At 37.4% G+C, this 17,265-nt stretch overlaps 1 protein-coding gene across 49 annotated transcripts in view; it reads right to left on the bottom strand.

Moving 5' to 3' along the window:
- The window catches only part of mical2a (microtubule associated monooxygenase, calponin and LIM domain containing 2a), a 122,375-nt gene that overhangs the window by 35,316 nt on the left and 69,794 nt on the right, over nt 1-17,265 (bottom strand). For 28 of the 49 annotated variants that reach the window (XR_013815346.1, XR_013815347.1, XM_079801497.1 and 25 more), the window contains exons 11-19: nt 16,241-16,328; nt 14,433-14,580; nt 12,629-12,828; nt 6,891-6,997; nt 6,483-6,551; nt 5,352-5,489; nt 4,532-4,645; nt 1,184-1,297; nt 250-447 (exon numbers count right to left, since the gene is read on the bottom strand). Coding sequence is in view for 46 of the 49 variants with exons in the window: in XM_079801497.1 (XP_079657623.1) it covers nt 250-447; nt 1,184-1,297; nt 4,532-4,645; nt 5,352-5,489; nt 6,483-6,551; nt 6,891-6,997; nt 12,629-12,828; nt 14,433-14,580; nt 16,241-16,328 (1,176 nt within the window). In the remaining 3 variants the exon portion in view is untranslated. The remainder of the gene's footprint in view (nt 1-249; nt 448-1,183; nt 1,298-4,531; nt 4,646-5,351; nt 5,490-6,482; nt 6,552-6,890; nt 6,998-12,628; nt 12,829-14,432; nt 14,581-16,240; nt 16,329-17,265) is intronic. The other 21 variants (XR_013815348.1, XM_079801499.1, XM_079801512.1 and 18 more) reach the window with 4 other exon arrangements.

The following is a 17,265-nucleotide window of genomic DNA, read 5'->3' as shown; positions in this document are numbered from 1 at the left end:
CAACTTCTAGTATTTTAAATAATATATATTGTCAACTAGACAAAAGACAAAATACTAGCTTTTATGTCCATGTTAATGAGGGACAAAGGCGGCACACATTTTGGAGAATGGCCCAACTGCATTACATAAATGTACGGATTAAATATATATTTGAGCATATTTAATTTATATAAAAAGTTGGCACTTTAACTTTAGTAGCCCTGCTTATAATACAAACATTAGAGCAGAAAGAAGATTGTGGTTGGTCACCTGGCTAATCTCATCTTCCACCCTCTGGAGGCGCTGGAGCATTGCTGTCATGGCCAGCACCGCTGATTGGCCTGAGTCGGCTGTGTTCTCTGCCTCTGATTGTGTGTGAGTGTGTGTGTGAGTTGGGTGAAGTGGTTTCCTCTGTGGATTCAGAGGACTGGAATGAAGCGAGGGGAAGAGAGGAGCCGAGGGTGGAAACTGTGAACACACGGCACACGTGGGCAGCGCTGGATATACTGTACACTGTCATACTGATAATACACAAACTTGTTGGAGAAACTTTTAAAGTGTGTTTCTTAAGTGTGTAATGTTGCTGTTTGAGCATGAAAAAGATCTGCAAAGCACAAAGTCACTCTAAAGGGAGTTATTCTCTATATCAGTGTCACTGTCTCTGAACTCCTGAAACGCCTCCATTGTAGTCTTGAGTTTTCTCTTCCAGGAACGAACATGTCACACTGTTCCTCATTTCAATAATTCCCACCCAAGGCATACGCAGAATTAAGGGGGCGAGGCCTGGTTGAGTTGTGCTAGTGTGTTGTCGCTATGGTAAGGGGCGTGATATTTCGAAACATGTTCGAAGCAGTCAACCAATCACAACACACTGGTCCAGCGGACCAATCAGAGCACATTGTGTTTTTCAGAAGGAGGGGCTTCACAGAGACAGGAACTAAACAGAGCGTTACTGACAGACTGGGAAAAGAGGAGCAAACAATGTCCAATATGTGAAAAAATTATGTGTTTTTTTTACATTTAAGCACAAAAACCTATTCTTGTAGATCCCAAAAACAAAAAGGGCATAATAGGTCCTCTTTAAAAGGTATAAAAACACAAATATCACCAAAAACACAGATTATGTGACAGCTAACACCAGGTACTAAACTGTACTTTCTTCTAAGCAGTGTTTGGGGGTGTAGATCAACTTTGGAGGTTCTACCTGTTTTTTAGGGGGTGGGGGTGGAGGAACTTTCTTCTTGATAATGTTAAAGAGGGGGCTATCAGTCATATCGAGCGATGGAGGTCTTGGAAGCCTCTCACCATTACAGTCAGACTGAGATCATTATACCAGGAGCCGTTTCAGAAGAAAGGAAGCCAAGGGTCAGAGGGACAGGAAGAAGAAAAGAGAAAGAAGAGATTAAATAGACACAGAAATACTCAGATCAGCCCTAGTCAAGTGATTCTCCAGAGCCAAAGTTTGAGATCATTATTTAAAAGAACAGTTAATCCCAACATCTTTATGTCATTGAAACTAGGGCTGCACAATATTGGACGAACGGACATTGCGATATTTTGTTTTTCTGCAATATATATTGCGATATGAAAACCATTTCACCAGAGGAGCTCTATTTGGAAAGAATAAATCATTCTAGAATCATTGAGGTGTATTTGTAGGGAGTGAATCAAGCATTACAAGCATTGATGAATACAATAGAACAAAGATACAAATGAAATAAACAGTGCAAATGGTTTTCAAAGGTACATAAATTGAATAATCAAATGTAAAATAACACTGCATAGTCTTCACTGTATAAATTAAATAATTCATCTTCGTTGGGAAAACAAGCCTGTGGCGATATTTCTGCAAAATGATATTACGTTGTGTCTTGCATATTTTGCGATCAGTGAGTGGCACTCAAAACACATGCCGCTTTATCCGACACAGATGAAGGTGAGTCTGGTCTACACTAAACCCTAGACATACCCGACAGTCTTAACAAAAGCAAACGGGAGATAAAAACATTTGTTGAAGCATGTGTGCCATTTTAGCTCACATCTTCAAGTCTTTGAGCTCTTTTGTTGCCTCGTGTTTTTAATGGGACTCGTACCCGAGCACTCCGTACCGTAAGTGCAGTGCTACACCGAGTTACAGAGCAAGTCTGTGGCGTCAGACAAACCAGACATATGGAGCTGGTTATGTGATGCAAACATCAAAATGTAGTTGTGTACAAAGCAGGTTTATTAGGCTGCTGTCACTTTAAGACCAAATTCACTAATCCAATATAATGACACATATCCGCTTTCTTTCTCACTTGTTTACATTCACTTAAGACTTTACCGCCTTTGTTCACAAGGATATTTGCCGACAAGGACATTTTCACAAAATTTGTGTGTTCTAGCAAAGAAAGAGATCTGAAATCAGTGTTCGTGTGATGATTGCGCACAGAAAACAGTGCAAGAGTTCTGAATTGAGTTCTCTTTTGCATCTTCTTGCTCTCGAATGCTTTATGCTGCGTTCACACCAAATACAAATAGAGCATCTGGCGCGAGTGATTTCAATGTTAAGTCAATGGAAAGGCACGTTGACGCGCATCTGGGGGTCCCGCGGAGCAGAAGGCGCGTTTCACGCTGCACGAAGGACGCGAATCCGCCTCATTCACACGTCCAGTTCGTGCAAATTGGACGCAAATTGAGCGTCTTGCGCGACACGCGTGTAACACGCAAGTGGTGCTTTTGTGCATTCATGCGTTTGAAGCGGATTCGCGTCTGACGCCTGAGTTGAAAAATCTGAACTTTGGCGTCAATTCGCACTGCGTTAACCAATCAGGAGCCTGCTTGCTGCTGTCATGTGGTAAAGTGACGTGATGAGAAACCCTGCATAATTTAAAAATACTACTATTGTGTCACAAAATGTAGTTTTAAGACTTTTTCAGGTGAGAATGTAGTTGTTTAAAGCTCAAATCTGTGGTTTATTTATAAAGAGAGCGCCTTTTTAAAAAAATAATCTTGTGTTTTTGGAGTTGTGAGATCCAGGCGATCACCGGGCGCTCAGCGTTCATTAACCCCAGCGAGAGCAGCCTTTCCTCGGCCTGTCCTTCTGACGTTTGCCGCTGGCTCTGATGTCCTGTAGTGGTTCGTCTTGTGTAGAACTAACGGCCGATCTTTGGTGTCATGAATCTACAATTTGTTCTCTGCCAAATTGTTTTGACTGAGGGCAAAGAGAAGTAACATAACTTTATTTTTTAAGGATATTTAAATATGCAGTGAAGATAATGTGCCTGGACCACATTTGTGTGACTATTAATGTTTAATATATATTTTTAATGAAAATGAAAAGAGGCAGAGTCGTGTTTTATGACATATTTCTCCTGGAGCGCTTTGAACGCGTATATTTAGCTTCAAACGCTCAATTTAGACGCGCGTCCAATTCACCGTGGACACGCGAATGGATTCAAAATGTTCACGCGTCAAACTAGTGGTAGACACGATTTTGACGCTCTATTCGCGTTTGGTGTGAATGCAGCATTACACTCGCTTGAATGATTAAAACGACAGGGCTTAACAACACATGCAAATGATAAACTTTGTAATTTCTCTGGGAGTCATATGCGGATTACGGATAAACTATGATCCCTACTTTAAATTGCACATCATGTGATCGCAGATGCGCACATTCCAATGTCAACGCTGAAACAATATGTTGTGCAGCCCTATTTGAAACCCATATCCTTTATCCCATCCAGACCTGTAACTTGACATCAAGCCTTGTGCGAAACATGACGCAACATATTTCAATGTTTGTGAAAAAGATTTTAGAGCAATTAAAAATAAAATCTATTACAAAAAAATCTTACATTTTGCAACAATATAAGCAATCATGCAGCAGAGATTTGAAAAAGAGGACCTATTCTGCTTTCATGTTCAACTTTCTTAAGTGTGTAATGTTGCTGTTTGAGCATGAAAAAGGTCTGCAAAGCACAAAGTCACTCTAAAGGGAGTTATTCTCTATATCAGTGTCACTGTCTCTGAACTCTCTGAAACGCCTCCATTGTAGTCTTGAGTTTTCTCTTCCAGGAACGAACATGTCACACTGTTCCTCATTTAAATAATTCCCACCCAAGGCATACGCAGAATTAAGGGGGCGAGGCCTGGTTGAGTTGTGCTAGTGTGTTGTCGCTATGGTAAGGGGCGTGATATTTCGAAACATGTTCGAAGCAGTCAACCAATCACAACACACTGGTCCAGCGGACCAATCAGAGCACATTGTGTTTTTCAGAAGGAGGGGCTTCACAGAGACAGGAACTAAACAGAGCGTTACTGACAGACTGGGAAAAGAGGAGCAAACAATGTCCAATATGTGAATAATAATGTCTTTTTGAACATTTAGGCATAAAAACCTATTCTTGTAGATCCCAAAAACAAAAAGGGCATAATAGGTCCTCTTTAAAAGGTATAAAAACACAAAAATCACCAAAAACACAGATTATGTGACAGCTAACACCAGGTACTAAACTGTACTTTCTTCTAAGCAGTGTTTGGGGGTGTAGATCAACTTTGGAGGTTCTACCTGTTTTTTAGGGGGTGGGGGTGGAGGAACTTTCTTCTTGATAATGTTAAAGAGGGGGCTATCAGTCATATCGAGCGATGGAGGTCTTGGAAGCCTCTCACCATTACAGTCAGACTGAGATCATTATACCAGGAGCCGTTTCAGAAGACAGGAAGCCAAGAGTCAGAGGGACAGGAAGAAGAAAAGAGAAAGAAGAGATTAAATAGACACAGAAATACTCAGATCAGCCCTAGTCAAGTGATTCTCCAGAGCCAAAGTTTGAGATCATTTAAAAGAATAGTTGACCTCAACATCTTTATGTCTTTGAAACTAGAGCTGCACAATATTGGACAAACGGACATTGCGATATTTTGTTTTTCTGCGATATATATATATATATATATTGCGATATGAAAACCATTTCACCAGAGGAGCTCAAATGATATGTTGTGCAGCCCTATTTGAAACCCATATCCTTTATCTCATCCAGACCTGTAACTTGACATCAAGCCTTGTGCGAAACATGACGCAACATATTTCAATGTTTGTGAAAAAGATTTTAGAGAAATTCAAAATTCAGTCAGTAACAAAAATCTATTTTATGGCTTCAGACAGCTTGGAATATAAAGCAATCATGATGTTGATATTTATAATATCTTAATATTATGGTTGCATTTAGCATATTAGAGCTGGGTGATAATACAGTTTACATTTTATAAGCAATAAAAGCAATCATGCAGCAGAGATTTGCTCTATTGCTGATAGCGCTTTATGTGATTATGATGTAATGTAATGCAATGCAAATCTTCCACTGATGGCGTTCAGACAAAGCGTTCTTTACCTGCCTGCGAATAGAACAGCTTGCTGTGCTGTCCTCAAATTTAGCTTGAAGCTGAGTGGCCATAAACTTGACCTTGTTTTCCTTAAGTTCCCGTCGCTCACTGGATACAGAAGAACTCTGATTGACGGATTTGGCTGACTGGAAGAGAAACAGACCAATCAGAAATCAGTTACAATGTTACATGCTTTTAACTTCAGTTTACGATATGATATGATATGATATGATATGATATGATATATGATATGATATGATATGATATATGATTGATATGATATGATATGAGATATATGATATGATTGATATGAAATGATATGAGATATGATATGACTGATATGATATATGATATGATTGATATGAGATATGCTATGATTGATATGAGATATATGATATGATTAATATGAGATATGATATGATATATGATATGATTGATATGATGTGATATGATATATATGATATGATTGATATGATATATGCTATGATTGATATGAGATATGATATGATTAATATGAGATATGATATGATATGATTGATATGATATAAATTATATATATGATATGATTGATATGATGTGATATGATATATATGATTGATATGATGTGATATGATATATATGATGTGATATGATATATGAAATTATTGATATGATATATGGTATGATTGATATGCTATATGATATGATATGATATGATATGATTGATATGATGTGATATATATGATTAATATGATGATATGATATGAGATATGATATATGATATGATTGATATGATGTGATATGATATATGATTGATATGATGTGATGATATGAGATATGATATATGATGTGATTAATATGATGTGATATGATATATATGATTGATGTGATATGATATATGATATGATTGATATGATATATGGTATGATTGATATGATATATGATATGATATATGATTGATATGAGATATATGATATATATGATATGATATGATTAATATGATATATGATATGATATATGATATGATTGATATGATAAATGATATGATTGATATGATATATGATATGATTGATATTATATATGATATGATTGGTATGATATATGATATGATATGATTGATATGATATATGATATATAATATGGTATCATATAATACTGACCTCTTCTAAGTAACTAATTTTCCGTCTTCTCTTGAATATGGCATCGTTGTCTTCAAACTTTTTTTCATTCTAAGAAGCACAGAAACAGTAAATTATACTTTCAAGACAATCAATAGAATTGTGATTATTCATATTTCACACAATATTTTTTATGCCTGATTAATTATAATTTAATTAAAAATACATACAAGTTCTGAAACAATAAGTTACATTTATATTTCATACTTTATTTTTTGTTAAAGGTCCCAACTGGAAATTAATTTATAAATCCATCAATATATTCATTTATTATAAAAAATAAATGTGCTTTAGGAGGTGATGCCCAAACTTGATTGCATGAACAAAATAAAGTCCATCAAACACAGACCGTAAAAGCGTTTGTAATAGATCAAACCCATTGTTTACTACCTTGGGTATGCGTTTACGAGGCTGAAGTGAACTCAGGGACTTGTAAGCAGGTCTGGGAGAACCGGATGGACATTTTTCAGTATTTGCATCACCATCTCGCTTTGAATCTAGAATAAACCACAAGACAAAAAATTTGCATGACATTGACCATAAACAAGCATTGTAACCTAACTTTATAACATAAAAGCCTCGTATTGCAGCTTGAATGGGCCATCTGAATCAAAAATGCTCCTGCGGTATCGCAGGTTTGATATTTAACTTCTCTGAGGCCAGACAATATATAATGTGGCATATTTATGGCCTCCTCCAGTCCAGTGATGTGCGGATCTGTAGGGCGGAAACCTGCTCTCAGACAGACATGCATTCCTGGCATGACTGAAGGAATTGTGTAACACAAATGTTCTAGTGCGAAAGGCCAGATAAAATGCTTCTCTTAAAAGCACTGTATGTTTCCTTAATGGACACACCTTATGCAAACTCAAAACTAGGTGGAAGACTCGCTCAAAGGGGGTAAAAGGTTTTGTGGTCTGTTCTTTACGCACCTCGAGTGGACTAAAGGTAACAGAATGTGGTGTATATTTTGATGAGAGGTGAAGGGCTCTTGAGCTGAAAATATATTTTTATGAAAACAAAGTCTGTGACGATGTCTATGAAGTGGACTAAAAGCCTACTGCACACAGCATACTCTGCATACTGCCAACCCGTATAGTATGTGAAACAGAACGCACCATGCTATGAGAAATGTTCAAATAGTGTATGCTAGATTGTTTTCATATATGCTGTATATATAATTCAGCAAGTGCCATCCAATGGTCATGCTGGAAATACAAAAATTGCTGTTTTTAAGTAAATATTTTAATATATATATATTTTTTTTAAATCTCCCGCCAATTGTTGCTTATATTGCATCCGGTTCAAATAAACTGAAAAACTGAATTGATTTTAATGGGTCTTATTGTACAGTAGTGTCCAAAAGTGATTAACCCTTTATTCAAGTAGGCCTATTATTACAAATTGGTTAAAGATTAGTAATCATATTGCATAGTTGTGATTGGAGTCGATTGTCAATAACACAATGAAACACGGCAAATTGTACAAATATAATTTTTAGCCAGGCTGTCATACAAAGAAATGCAACGCTTTAGTTTAGGGTCCACTATTGTCACTATTAACTAGTTGCTTATTAACATGCATATTATTAGGATATTGGCTGTTTATTAATACTTATAAAGTGAAAGTGAAGTGACGTGTGGCCAAGTACTTGGAATTTGTGCTCTGCATTTAACCCATCCAAGTGCACACACACAGTAGTGAACACACACACCCAGAGCAGTGGGCAGCCATATTGATGCGGGGTTCGGTGCCTTGCTCAAGGGTCTCACCTCAGTCGTGGTATTGAGGGTGGAAGAAAGCGCTGGTTATTCACTCCCCCCACAGACAATTCCTGCCGGACCTGAGACTCGAACCCGCAACCTTCCGGTTACAAGTCCGACTCTCTAATCATTAGGCCACGACTGCAGAATAAGCACATATTAATGCCTTATTCTGCACAAGCATATTCTACATCCCTTAATCCTACCCAATACCTAAACTTAACAACTACTGGACTAACTATTAATAAGCAGTAATTAGGAGTTTATTGAGGCAAAATGTTGTTAATAGTGAGAATGGACCGTAATCTAAAGTGTGACCCAAATTAATTATGAAAACATGCAACAAAAAAGTGAGAATCAATTAAATATTAATAATTGATTATGCTGTAGTCAATGTAAGCTTTTTACTGTGGGCGTATGCATTTTTATGCCAAATCATTTTAAAATAATTTCCGATAAATACCTTAAACAAGTTAAGCGTTTTGTTCTTCCCTCATATTTAAAATACTTAAAAAATATAAAATATTGTCCTCATATTTTGATAGTTTAATCAAACTGGTATTGTCATAAAAAACAAATATCCCCTCCGGACATCACTTTTGGCCACTTCTGTTTATACATATGAACTCTACTGTTCAAAGTTTAGATTTTTTTATTTTTATTAATACATTTATTCAGCAAGGATGCATTAAATTCAAAAGTGACCATTAAGATATGTATAATGTTACAAAATATTTATATTTCAAATAACTGCTGTTGTTTTTTTTATTCATATTCTGAACAAGAAAAAAACAATTATCACAGTATTAAGCAGCACAGCTGTTTTCAGCAGCATTATTAATAATAACAATGAGAAAATATTGACACTGAAGACTGGAGTAATGATGCTGAAAATTCAGCTTTGATCACAGGAATAAATTACTGTTCTGTGTTATAGGACTTTTATTTTGAAGTGCATTTTATGCTTCCATTGTTCCCACTGTCCACTTCCTGTAGTTTGTTCCTGTTTGCCTTTCTTTCTATGGTTACCCTTGCTTGTTTGCATGACAATTCATTACCCACACCTGTTTTTCGTTAGTCTGTCGTTGTCACGTTTTAGGTAAAGCTATTGCATTTCCGTTCACCAATGGATTATTATGTTCTTGTTTCTAGTTTGGATTATTGTCTTCCCTGTTTGGATCTTTGTTTTTTATGTTTATTCATTAAATCAAAAAGATCAAATGTAGCCTAGGTGAGCATTAGGCGCTGTTTACACCTGGTATTAAGATGCATAGACGACACTAAATACTAGGGATGCCCTGTAACCTGACGTGGTCATACTCAATTCTAGTCAGAATATGAGTCTGATTCTGCTCCGTTGGGCTTTGATTATGGGGCGTGTTTCAACCGAACCAGGAAAGACCTCAATCGGATAGACCAGCAACCAATCAGAGCAACGGAGCAACGCATAACGTTAGTTGTCAAATGTCAACAGAACTCAACTGCACTGTGTTACCAAAAGTCCGCGGGTTGAAGCGACCCCAATTATGTGATATACAGACCCAGGAATGCGAATTTTAGCAGGCAGTCCTTCCAAAATAACACATATTTACCCCCCAAATGCCTTTTTTTCCCCGGAGAACCCCCTTGGAAAGCTATTGGGCTTGTTTTTGGCTAGTTTTGAGGAACGTTAGCAATTGGGCGGGTTTTGTTGTAAAAACTTGGCAACGCTGTCTGCACGCACGCTGGACTAACGTTAGAAGAAAAAGATGAGTGTAAACGAACTTTGCCGGTGTTGTAAAAAAAGAATTTAAGGATACACAGAGTACCTACCAACACCATCATCATTTCTGAGAGAAATAGTAAAGGTGAATGCATATACCAACAAGTTCTCCGTTTAGGATTAAAACAAATTCAACCCAAGCGCTCTTTGATGACGTGGATGCTTGCGTTACTGTTTCTCATCTGTCCATCATCGTCTAAAGCCCGCCCTGACAATTTCATTGGTCCGAACAGCTTCTGTTGGGGCATAATTACTTCTCTATTGAGCAAGTCCAGACCGAACTGCCCGAGTAAAAATGTTGTGGGCGGGGCTAAGTTCGGCTGGCATCCAGGCTATGTATGAATATAAATAAATACAAAACACAATTTACTTATTTACAAATTATAATTGACTTATTTACAAATTCCCAGTAAAACCTAAGCCACCTAACCCAACTACAACAGGCCTAATATAACTCTAAAGAACAGTTACAGTAATAACAGCAGTAGGCTGTATTCTTGGTATGCTACTAACCAGCTTCGAGCTTCAGCTTTATTTTGAAATATGATGATATTCTCTGGCTAAATATTTTAGAACACGACTAGTAATAGAATAGTTTCTCACATGACACACAGCAGCCGCAATAGCACTGACAGCTCAGCTGTATCGGGTTTATTTCGTTTTTTCTTTTTATTCAAAATATTCACAAACTTCTTAACTGTGTCACGAACTATCTGATATTCAAATGTGTGAGTGAATCTGTGTTAGTTGATCTATAAAGCGCAATGGGCGGCGCCATGTTAGTTTGCGCCTCAGAATCGGATCTGTCGGATTTACAACACTTGAGTGTATTCTCGTCTCACTAAATACATGAAAGTAAGTGACCAGTGAACTGGAAGAACAATAGAGTAAACTATATAGTTACTATATAATGTGCATGTATCTGATGTGAATAAAACACGTAACGTTAGTCAAATTATAACCGTATGAAGGGATTGTCATAGCCGCTTTCATAGACATCAGTGTGTGTTTTTTGCTAGTAGCCTACTTATAAACATTTAAATGTCTGAAACCTGAAATAAACATGATGTGGTTGAAAACACTAAATAATTGTCATGAGTTGGGATGTGACCAGCGCTGAGCGTCTGTCTCTGGCTCAGCCAAAGCACGCGAAAGCACGTTTGAATTTTGGCACCGAGATGAGGAACCGAAATCTGCGTTCTGATTCGGTCCGGTACATACCGGTTATATAAGTATTGGCACCAGGTTTCGGTACCCAACCCTACTTGTGACTTTACTTTTGTAAAGAAGAACATGCATGCACTTTTGAAATTAAATACTATCAGTTCTGTATAGGATGATCATTTTTATTTTACCTTAAAATTACATTGACTTAATTTGATTGAAAAAGAACCTGCTGTAGCATCTTTGTATTGCATCATTATTTGAGTTAACATTTTGGAACAATGCATTTATAAACGTTGGTTTTATTTAATTTCACTGGTAAAGACTTTTTTCTTTGCACTGAATTTAAAAACAAACGCTGATTTAAGTTACATCTTTGTTTGGATTGTTGAATGTGTGTTGATTGGATTGCAGAATATGCAGTTGTTGCCTTTCAACCCAATTCAATTTCCCGTTGATTTCAGATTGCGGACTTGTTTTCATTGGCCAAAAGCCAATTTAGCCTGTTAAATACCAAATAAACATCTTGTTCATGTATACTTTCATTCTTCTATTGCGTGTAAAAAAATAAATAAATCGGAAATCGGTATCGGAATCGGCCATGTAAAACCATGATCGGTGCATCACTACTAAATACAGGTGTAAACGTCTCTAAAGCGCTTTGAGCTTGTCCACTTTCGACCACTTCCAGAGGTAGTGGAAAACACATTTGACCGGATTGCTTTCATAGTGTAGACGCTCATGTGGTCGAATGTGTTCAAACAGCCACAAAAGACCGTCTTCTCTCCGCCTACTGACCTAACGCGTGAACATTATGGGAAGCGCGCTAGCCAGAAGGGATTTAAACTTCGTCCGCTGGAGACCCAAGTTTGGTTTGAAGATAAAAAACGTACTAAGCAATGTTCTCTCAACATTCCTGATTTCTAACATGCTATGTACGCCATCCCAAGCAAAGTCAGTGATCCTTAAAGTTACACTGTGTGATATTTTCCCCCATCTAGTGGTGAAAAGGTATATGACCATCCAGTGAATTTTAGTTTCTGTTCCTCTCAATTCCGATTTCGTTTTAACTCCTACGGTGGCCGATTTAGTCCAAGATTAACATGGCTTCCAGTTCGACCTCGTCCACATTCGACATGGTGCCATCGAGTGTTAAAACGTGAAAGGCGAAGCTTGAATTCACGGGTATGTCCCTCTTTGGCTAATGTACTTTCAAGATGGAGGGGCAACATGGCGACCCGCATTCGAACCCATTACCCGTATGTATTTTCAATGGCATATTATAAACTTACGAGAATACTTTATTACTTGAAAGAAGTAAATATACATTAATGAGCACATATATTTTTGAAAGAACTAAGTGTTTTTAGCTAAGAATAAACAAAAAAAGTTACACAGTGTAGCTTTAATGGACTGCAATGAAAGAGTTGATGATCTACCAAAAGGAGGTAGAGGCGTTCCCCGGAAAAGCTCATAGAACTTGGAGAGGTAGGTGCTCATGCTGGTCTTGTCCGGCTCCTGTCCTGACGCCAGCTCTTTCCCTGTGATGAACGGCTTGATGCCAAACTCCTTCTCGGCCACATCAAATGCCAGCTGAAGGTTTTTGGCACAGTCTTGCTCATTCAGAGAGTCGTAATCGCTACAGGAAACAATAAGATAAGAACAGAGAGCATGAGCTTGGGACCTGAATTAAACAAGCTGCCCTGTTGACATTTGTGCTAAGAAAGGGCAATCGAAAGTTGTGAAACTTCTCTGGTTTCCTTAAGCTACTTTTGACAATCTCAAATGACAGACTTGAAAAATGGCTCTTGATAAAGTGTGTGAAATGTTGCACATGGTTACACTTTCTCAGCCAAGAACGCTCAAGTGACCGTTTTGATGAATAAGTATCGTGCGGCAGGATGTCTGAACACAGGAAAGTGATTTCTCAAGAGGTCAAAGTGCATTTCACATGTCCGGCTCATGTTTAGGATTACACAGTAACTAACTGTGTGAAGGCAAACGCTAATAAACACACAGGAGCGTTGACTGGATCTGTTGCCAACACAGAACATGATTTGTGGGAATGTCAGGAAGCAGACCAAATATTTATGAAATGTGCTTACGACTTAATTCCATTGCTTATGTTTTACTCATCAGATGAGCATTATCAAAGTGTCATGCAATCTACTGTTTTACTAGGGACTGCCATATTCATCCTTTATAATGGACAATATTAACATGTACATGTACATTGTTTTCAGATATGTACCATGCATTTTTTGGATATAGTATTAATGTAATACCTTGGTTGTTAAGATATGGTACTGTACCATGGTAATATTATGTTTGCATATTATTTTTGGGATATTTTACCTTGGTAATACTATGGGATTTCAGAGACTTTTTTAAGACCTGTACCGTATTTATTCAGACATGGCACCATGTGTTTTACATATGTATTTTTGGTAACACTTTATTTAAGCCAAACCCTAACCCTATAGTAAGTACATGTTGTAATTAATATTACTCAGTACTTAAATGTTTAATTACATGGTAGCAGGGACACCTTAAAATAAAGGGTTACTGTAATATGTACTGTAATATGTATTTTTTACACATGTACCATTCTACTATTTCACTTTGTAGCATGGTAATACGAATACCATGTATTTATTTGGACATGCACTATGGTAATACCACATTTTTACACCTACTTGTGGACATGCTATAACGATAATACCATGTTTTGTAGACATTGTTTAGTACATGTTTTTTTTGGGGCAAGGTATTGATTTTTTTAACATGTACCATGGTTATACCACAGTATTTTTGAAGTACAATGTAAATACCATGGTATAAGAATAATGGTAATTATACAGTTCCACTGTGTATATTAAAGCACTGTGGTATCACCTATGCTATACCATAGTACTAACACAATACTACGGTAAAGTACATTCAGATGACTTTAGGTGATTCGGTAACACTTGTTACACGTTACATGTAGTTCCTAACTATAAATTATGCATAACTACATGCAACTAACCCTAAACCAAACCCTAATCCTAACCCTAACCCTAACCCTATGTAGTTAATACTCAGTATTTAAATATATAATTACACTGTAACAAAGACACCTTAAAATAAAGGGTAACCGGTTATTTTACCGATCAGGATATTAGATGCAATGTAAAAATTGTAAAAAGCAAAGACAATGTTCTGATGACATTTCCTGCGGATGAGAGATGATGTAAATCTCACATGAGAAGCGGTCTGAAGTGATGAATGATAGCACAGAGAGCCAGGCCACTGCTCCAACAGGAAGTGAGGTCAGTCACAGTCACACCCCTGTAGCCCTCGGTCTGCTTCTGACACCACGTCAGTAACCGACCCGGCCTGATCTCAGACTCTGTTAAACACACAAACACAAGCGGAGGGAAATGTTATTTTGAAACCGATCAACCCGAACAAATATACAAGGGATGATCAGGACTCAAAGTCAGGGTGACGTCTTCTCTTTGTCAGGAATCTGAACTTGCCTCTTTAATCTCAGAGCAGAATAACTGTCGTCTTGCGCAACACTCTATGTATTTATGTTTCACAGTAGTGTGTCACCCTGACAGCTAACAACAGTTTTTAGGTGCACTAAAGCCATGTGTCAACAAGCACCATTGAACAGCAAGAGCTGAAAGGATTTACTGTGATTGATTTAAGGCAGGGGTGTCCAAACTCAGTCCTGCAGAGAGAGTTTAGCTCCAGCTTGCCTCAACACACCTGCTGGAAGTCTCTAGGGCCCTGTCCCAAATGGCACACTTTATGTGCACTTTCGGTCTAGTGGACTTACAATCGCAGCAGACTTCTTCCAGGCAGTCAAAGCGGCATTATGTTGTGAAAGTGCGGACTCAGAGGAAGACCGTGAGGGTTTAGGGTGCCATTTGGGACAGGGCCTAGTATGCCTAGTAAGACCTTTATTAGCTGTTTCAGGTGTGTTTAATTGGGGTTGGAGCTAAACTCTGAAGGACTTTGGCCCTCCAGGAGTAGGATTGGACACCCCTGATTTAAAGGGATCCCATGGTGTTGCAATTATTTGATCAAAAATACAATAAAAATAGCAATATTATGAAATATTATTACAATTTAAAAGAACAGTTTTCTGTTTTAATATATTTTAAAATGTAATTTGATGCAAGTCTGAATTTTCAGCAGTCTTCAGTCACATTATCCTTAAAAATCCTTATAATATGATTTGCTGCTCAAGAAACATTTCTTATTATTATCATCAAACCGTTTTTTTTTTTTTTTTTGCTTAAAGAATAATTCACCCAAAAATTTAAATGAGCCCATGATTTACTCGCCCTCAAGCCATCCTAGGTGTATGTGTGACTTTCTTCGTTGACAATCATCGTTGACAACTGGTGTGTTGATAGACAACCCACACATACACCTCAAAACAGATTCTTCCACACTGAGGAGCCGTGCCGATGCACAAAAAACATAAAGAAGATAACTCCGCAAATAACTGCAGTATCAGAGTTCAAACAGAGATGGCGACAAAGAGATAAAAGCAGCATGAACATTCCCAGAACTAATTCATACAGGTTGGAAACAACATGAGGGTGAGTAAATAATGAATGTCCATTTATTTGGGTGAACCATTCCTTTGGCAGCATGGCGTTCCTTACTCCAGATTTGTTTAGGGTAGTACTCTTCTCACTTTGGCTCTTGCTGGTAATAACAAATCTCAGTCTGGATTGAATTCCCTCAGTAGAAATACATTCTGCTTCTCCCTGAACCTGCCACATGTTGGGAGGAGTGCTCTCGCTCTGCTCTGCTGTTTTGAGAACGCTCCTAAAACAGGAGCTGGCTGGTATCTGCTGGAGGCAGGAATGCAGTAAACACTCGTCCAAGCTGCTCGCATTTTCTCACTGTCTGTGATTATCATATGCAAATCTCATCCCTCATATTCAGCACTAGCCTGGCGGCAACTCTTGAGGAACTGTCCACTCAAAAGTAAAAGAGCAGAGGATAATTATAGATACGTGTTAGACTGATTAAAAGGTTCTTCTAACCTCGCCTGGCCAAGTTGACAGGGCGGCGTATCGTGGCGGCCCGTTCCAGAGAGCACTTCATCTCTCCACAGATATAGTTGTTGCGGACCTGCAAAGGAGAACAATAAACAGTCATGAGAGTAAATGATACAATGTAAAAAAAAAATGGCACATGGTAAAATCACTTTAAGACTGCTTCAAGGAGATTATTGCTTTCATAAAACAGCGAGAGCTTAAATATTGCAAAAGACATGTGTACAGCAAATCATTTTATTTATTAAAAATAATTGTTTAAATGTTTGCAATAAATATATAGTTCAGTAGGCATTTGCGTCTATTACTGTACTATGAGCTTGGAAACAACTGTATATGTTGGGCTATTTTATGATATTATTTATTTGTTGTGTTTATATACACTACTGGTCAAAAGTTTGGGAAGATTTTTTATGTTTTTGAAAGACGTCTGCATTTGTTTAATCAAAAATATAGCAAAACTTTCATGAATACTAATACAATGTAAAATAACTGTTTTCTATTTTAATATTTTTACAAAAGTGATTTATTCCTGTGATGCAAAGCTGAATTTTCAGTCTTCTGTGTTACATGATCCTTCAGAAATCACTCTCATATGCTGATTTGCTGTTCAGTTATGATCAATTATTATTGGTGCTCAATTATTAATAATGATTCGTATTATTATTAATGCTACTGATATTATTTTTTCTGCTTAATAACACTTTCTTGATATTTTTTTTAAGGATTCTTTGATTAATAGAATGTTCAAAATAATGGCATGTATTTGACATAGAAATCTTTTGTAACATAAATGTATTTACTGTCGTTTTTGATTAAGTTAAAGGGGCACTTCAGCGCTGAGAAGATGAGTGTGTATTTAAACTGGGTCATTTATGTAGTGGAAATGTGAAATTATTTTTGAATTTGGTGCCTTCTAGACTGAAAAAAGACAAAAACAATTATTTTTGTCTCATGTGGATGAAAGACAACAACTCCCAGAATGCACTTGCTTTGCTGCCCTACGAGGCCAC

The sequence above is a fragment of the Gobio gobio genome (genome assembly GCF_949357685.1).
Source record: "Gobio gobio genome assembly, chromosome: 2".
Taxonomy (NCBI): Eukaryota; Metazoa; Chordata; class Actinopteri; order Cypriniformes; family Gobionidae; genus Gobio; species Gobio gobio.
Note: the sequence above shows the minus strand (reverse complement) of the source record. Positions and strands in the feature narration are given on the sequence as shown.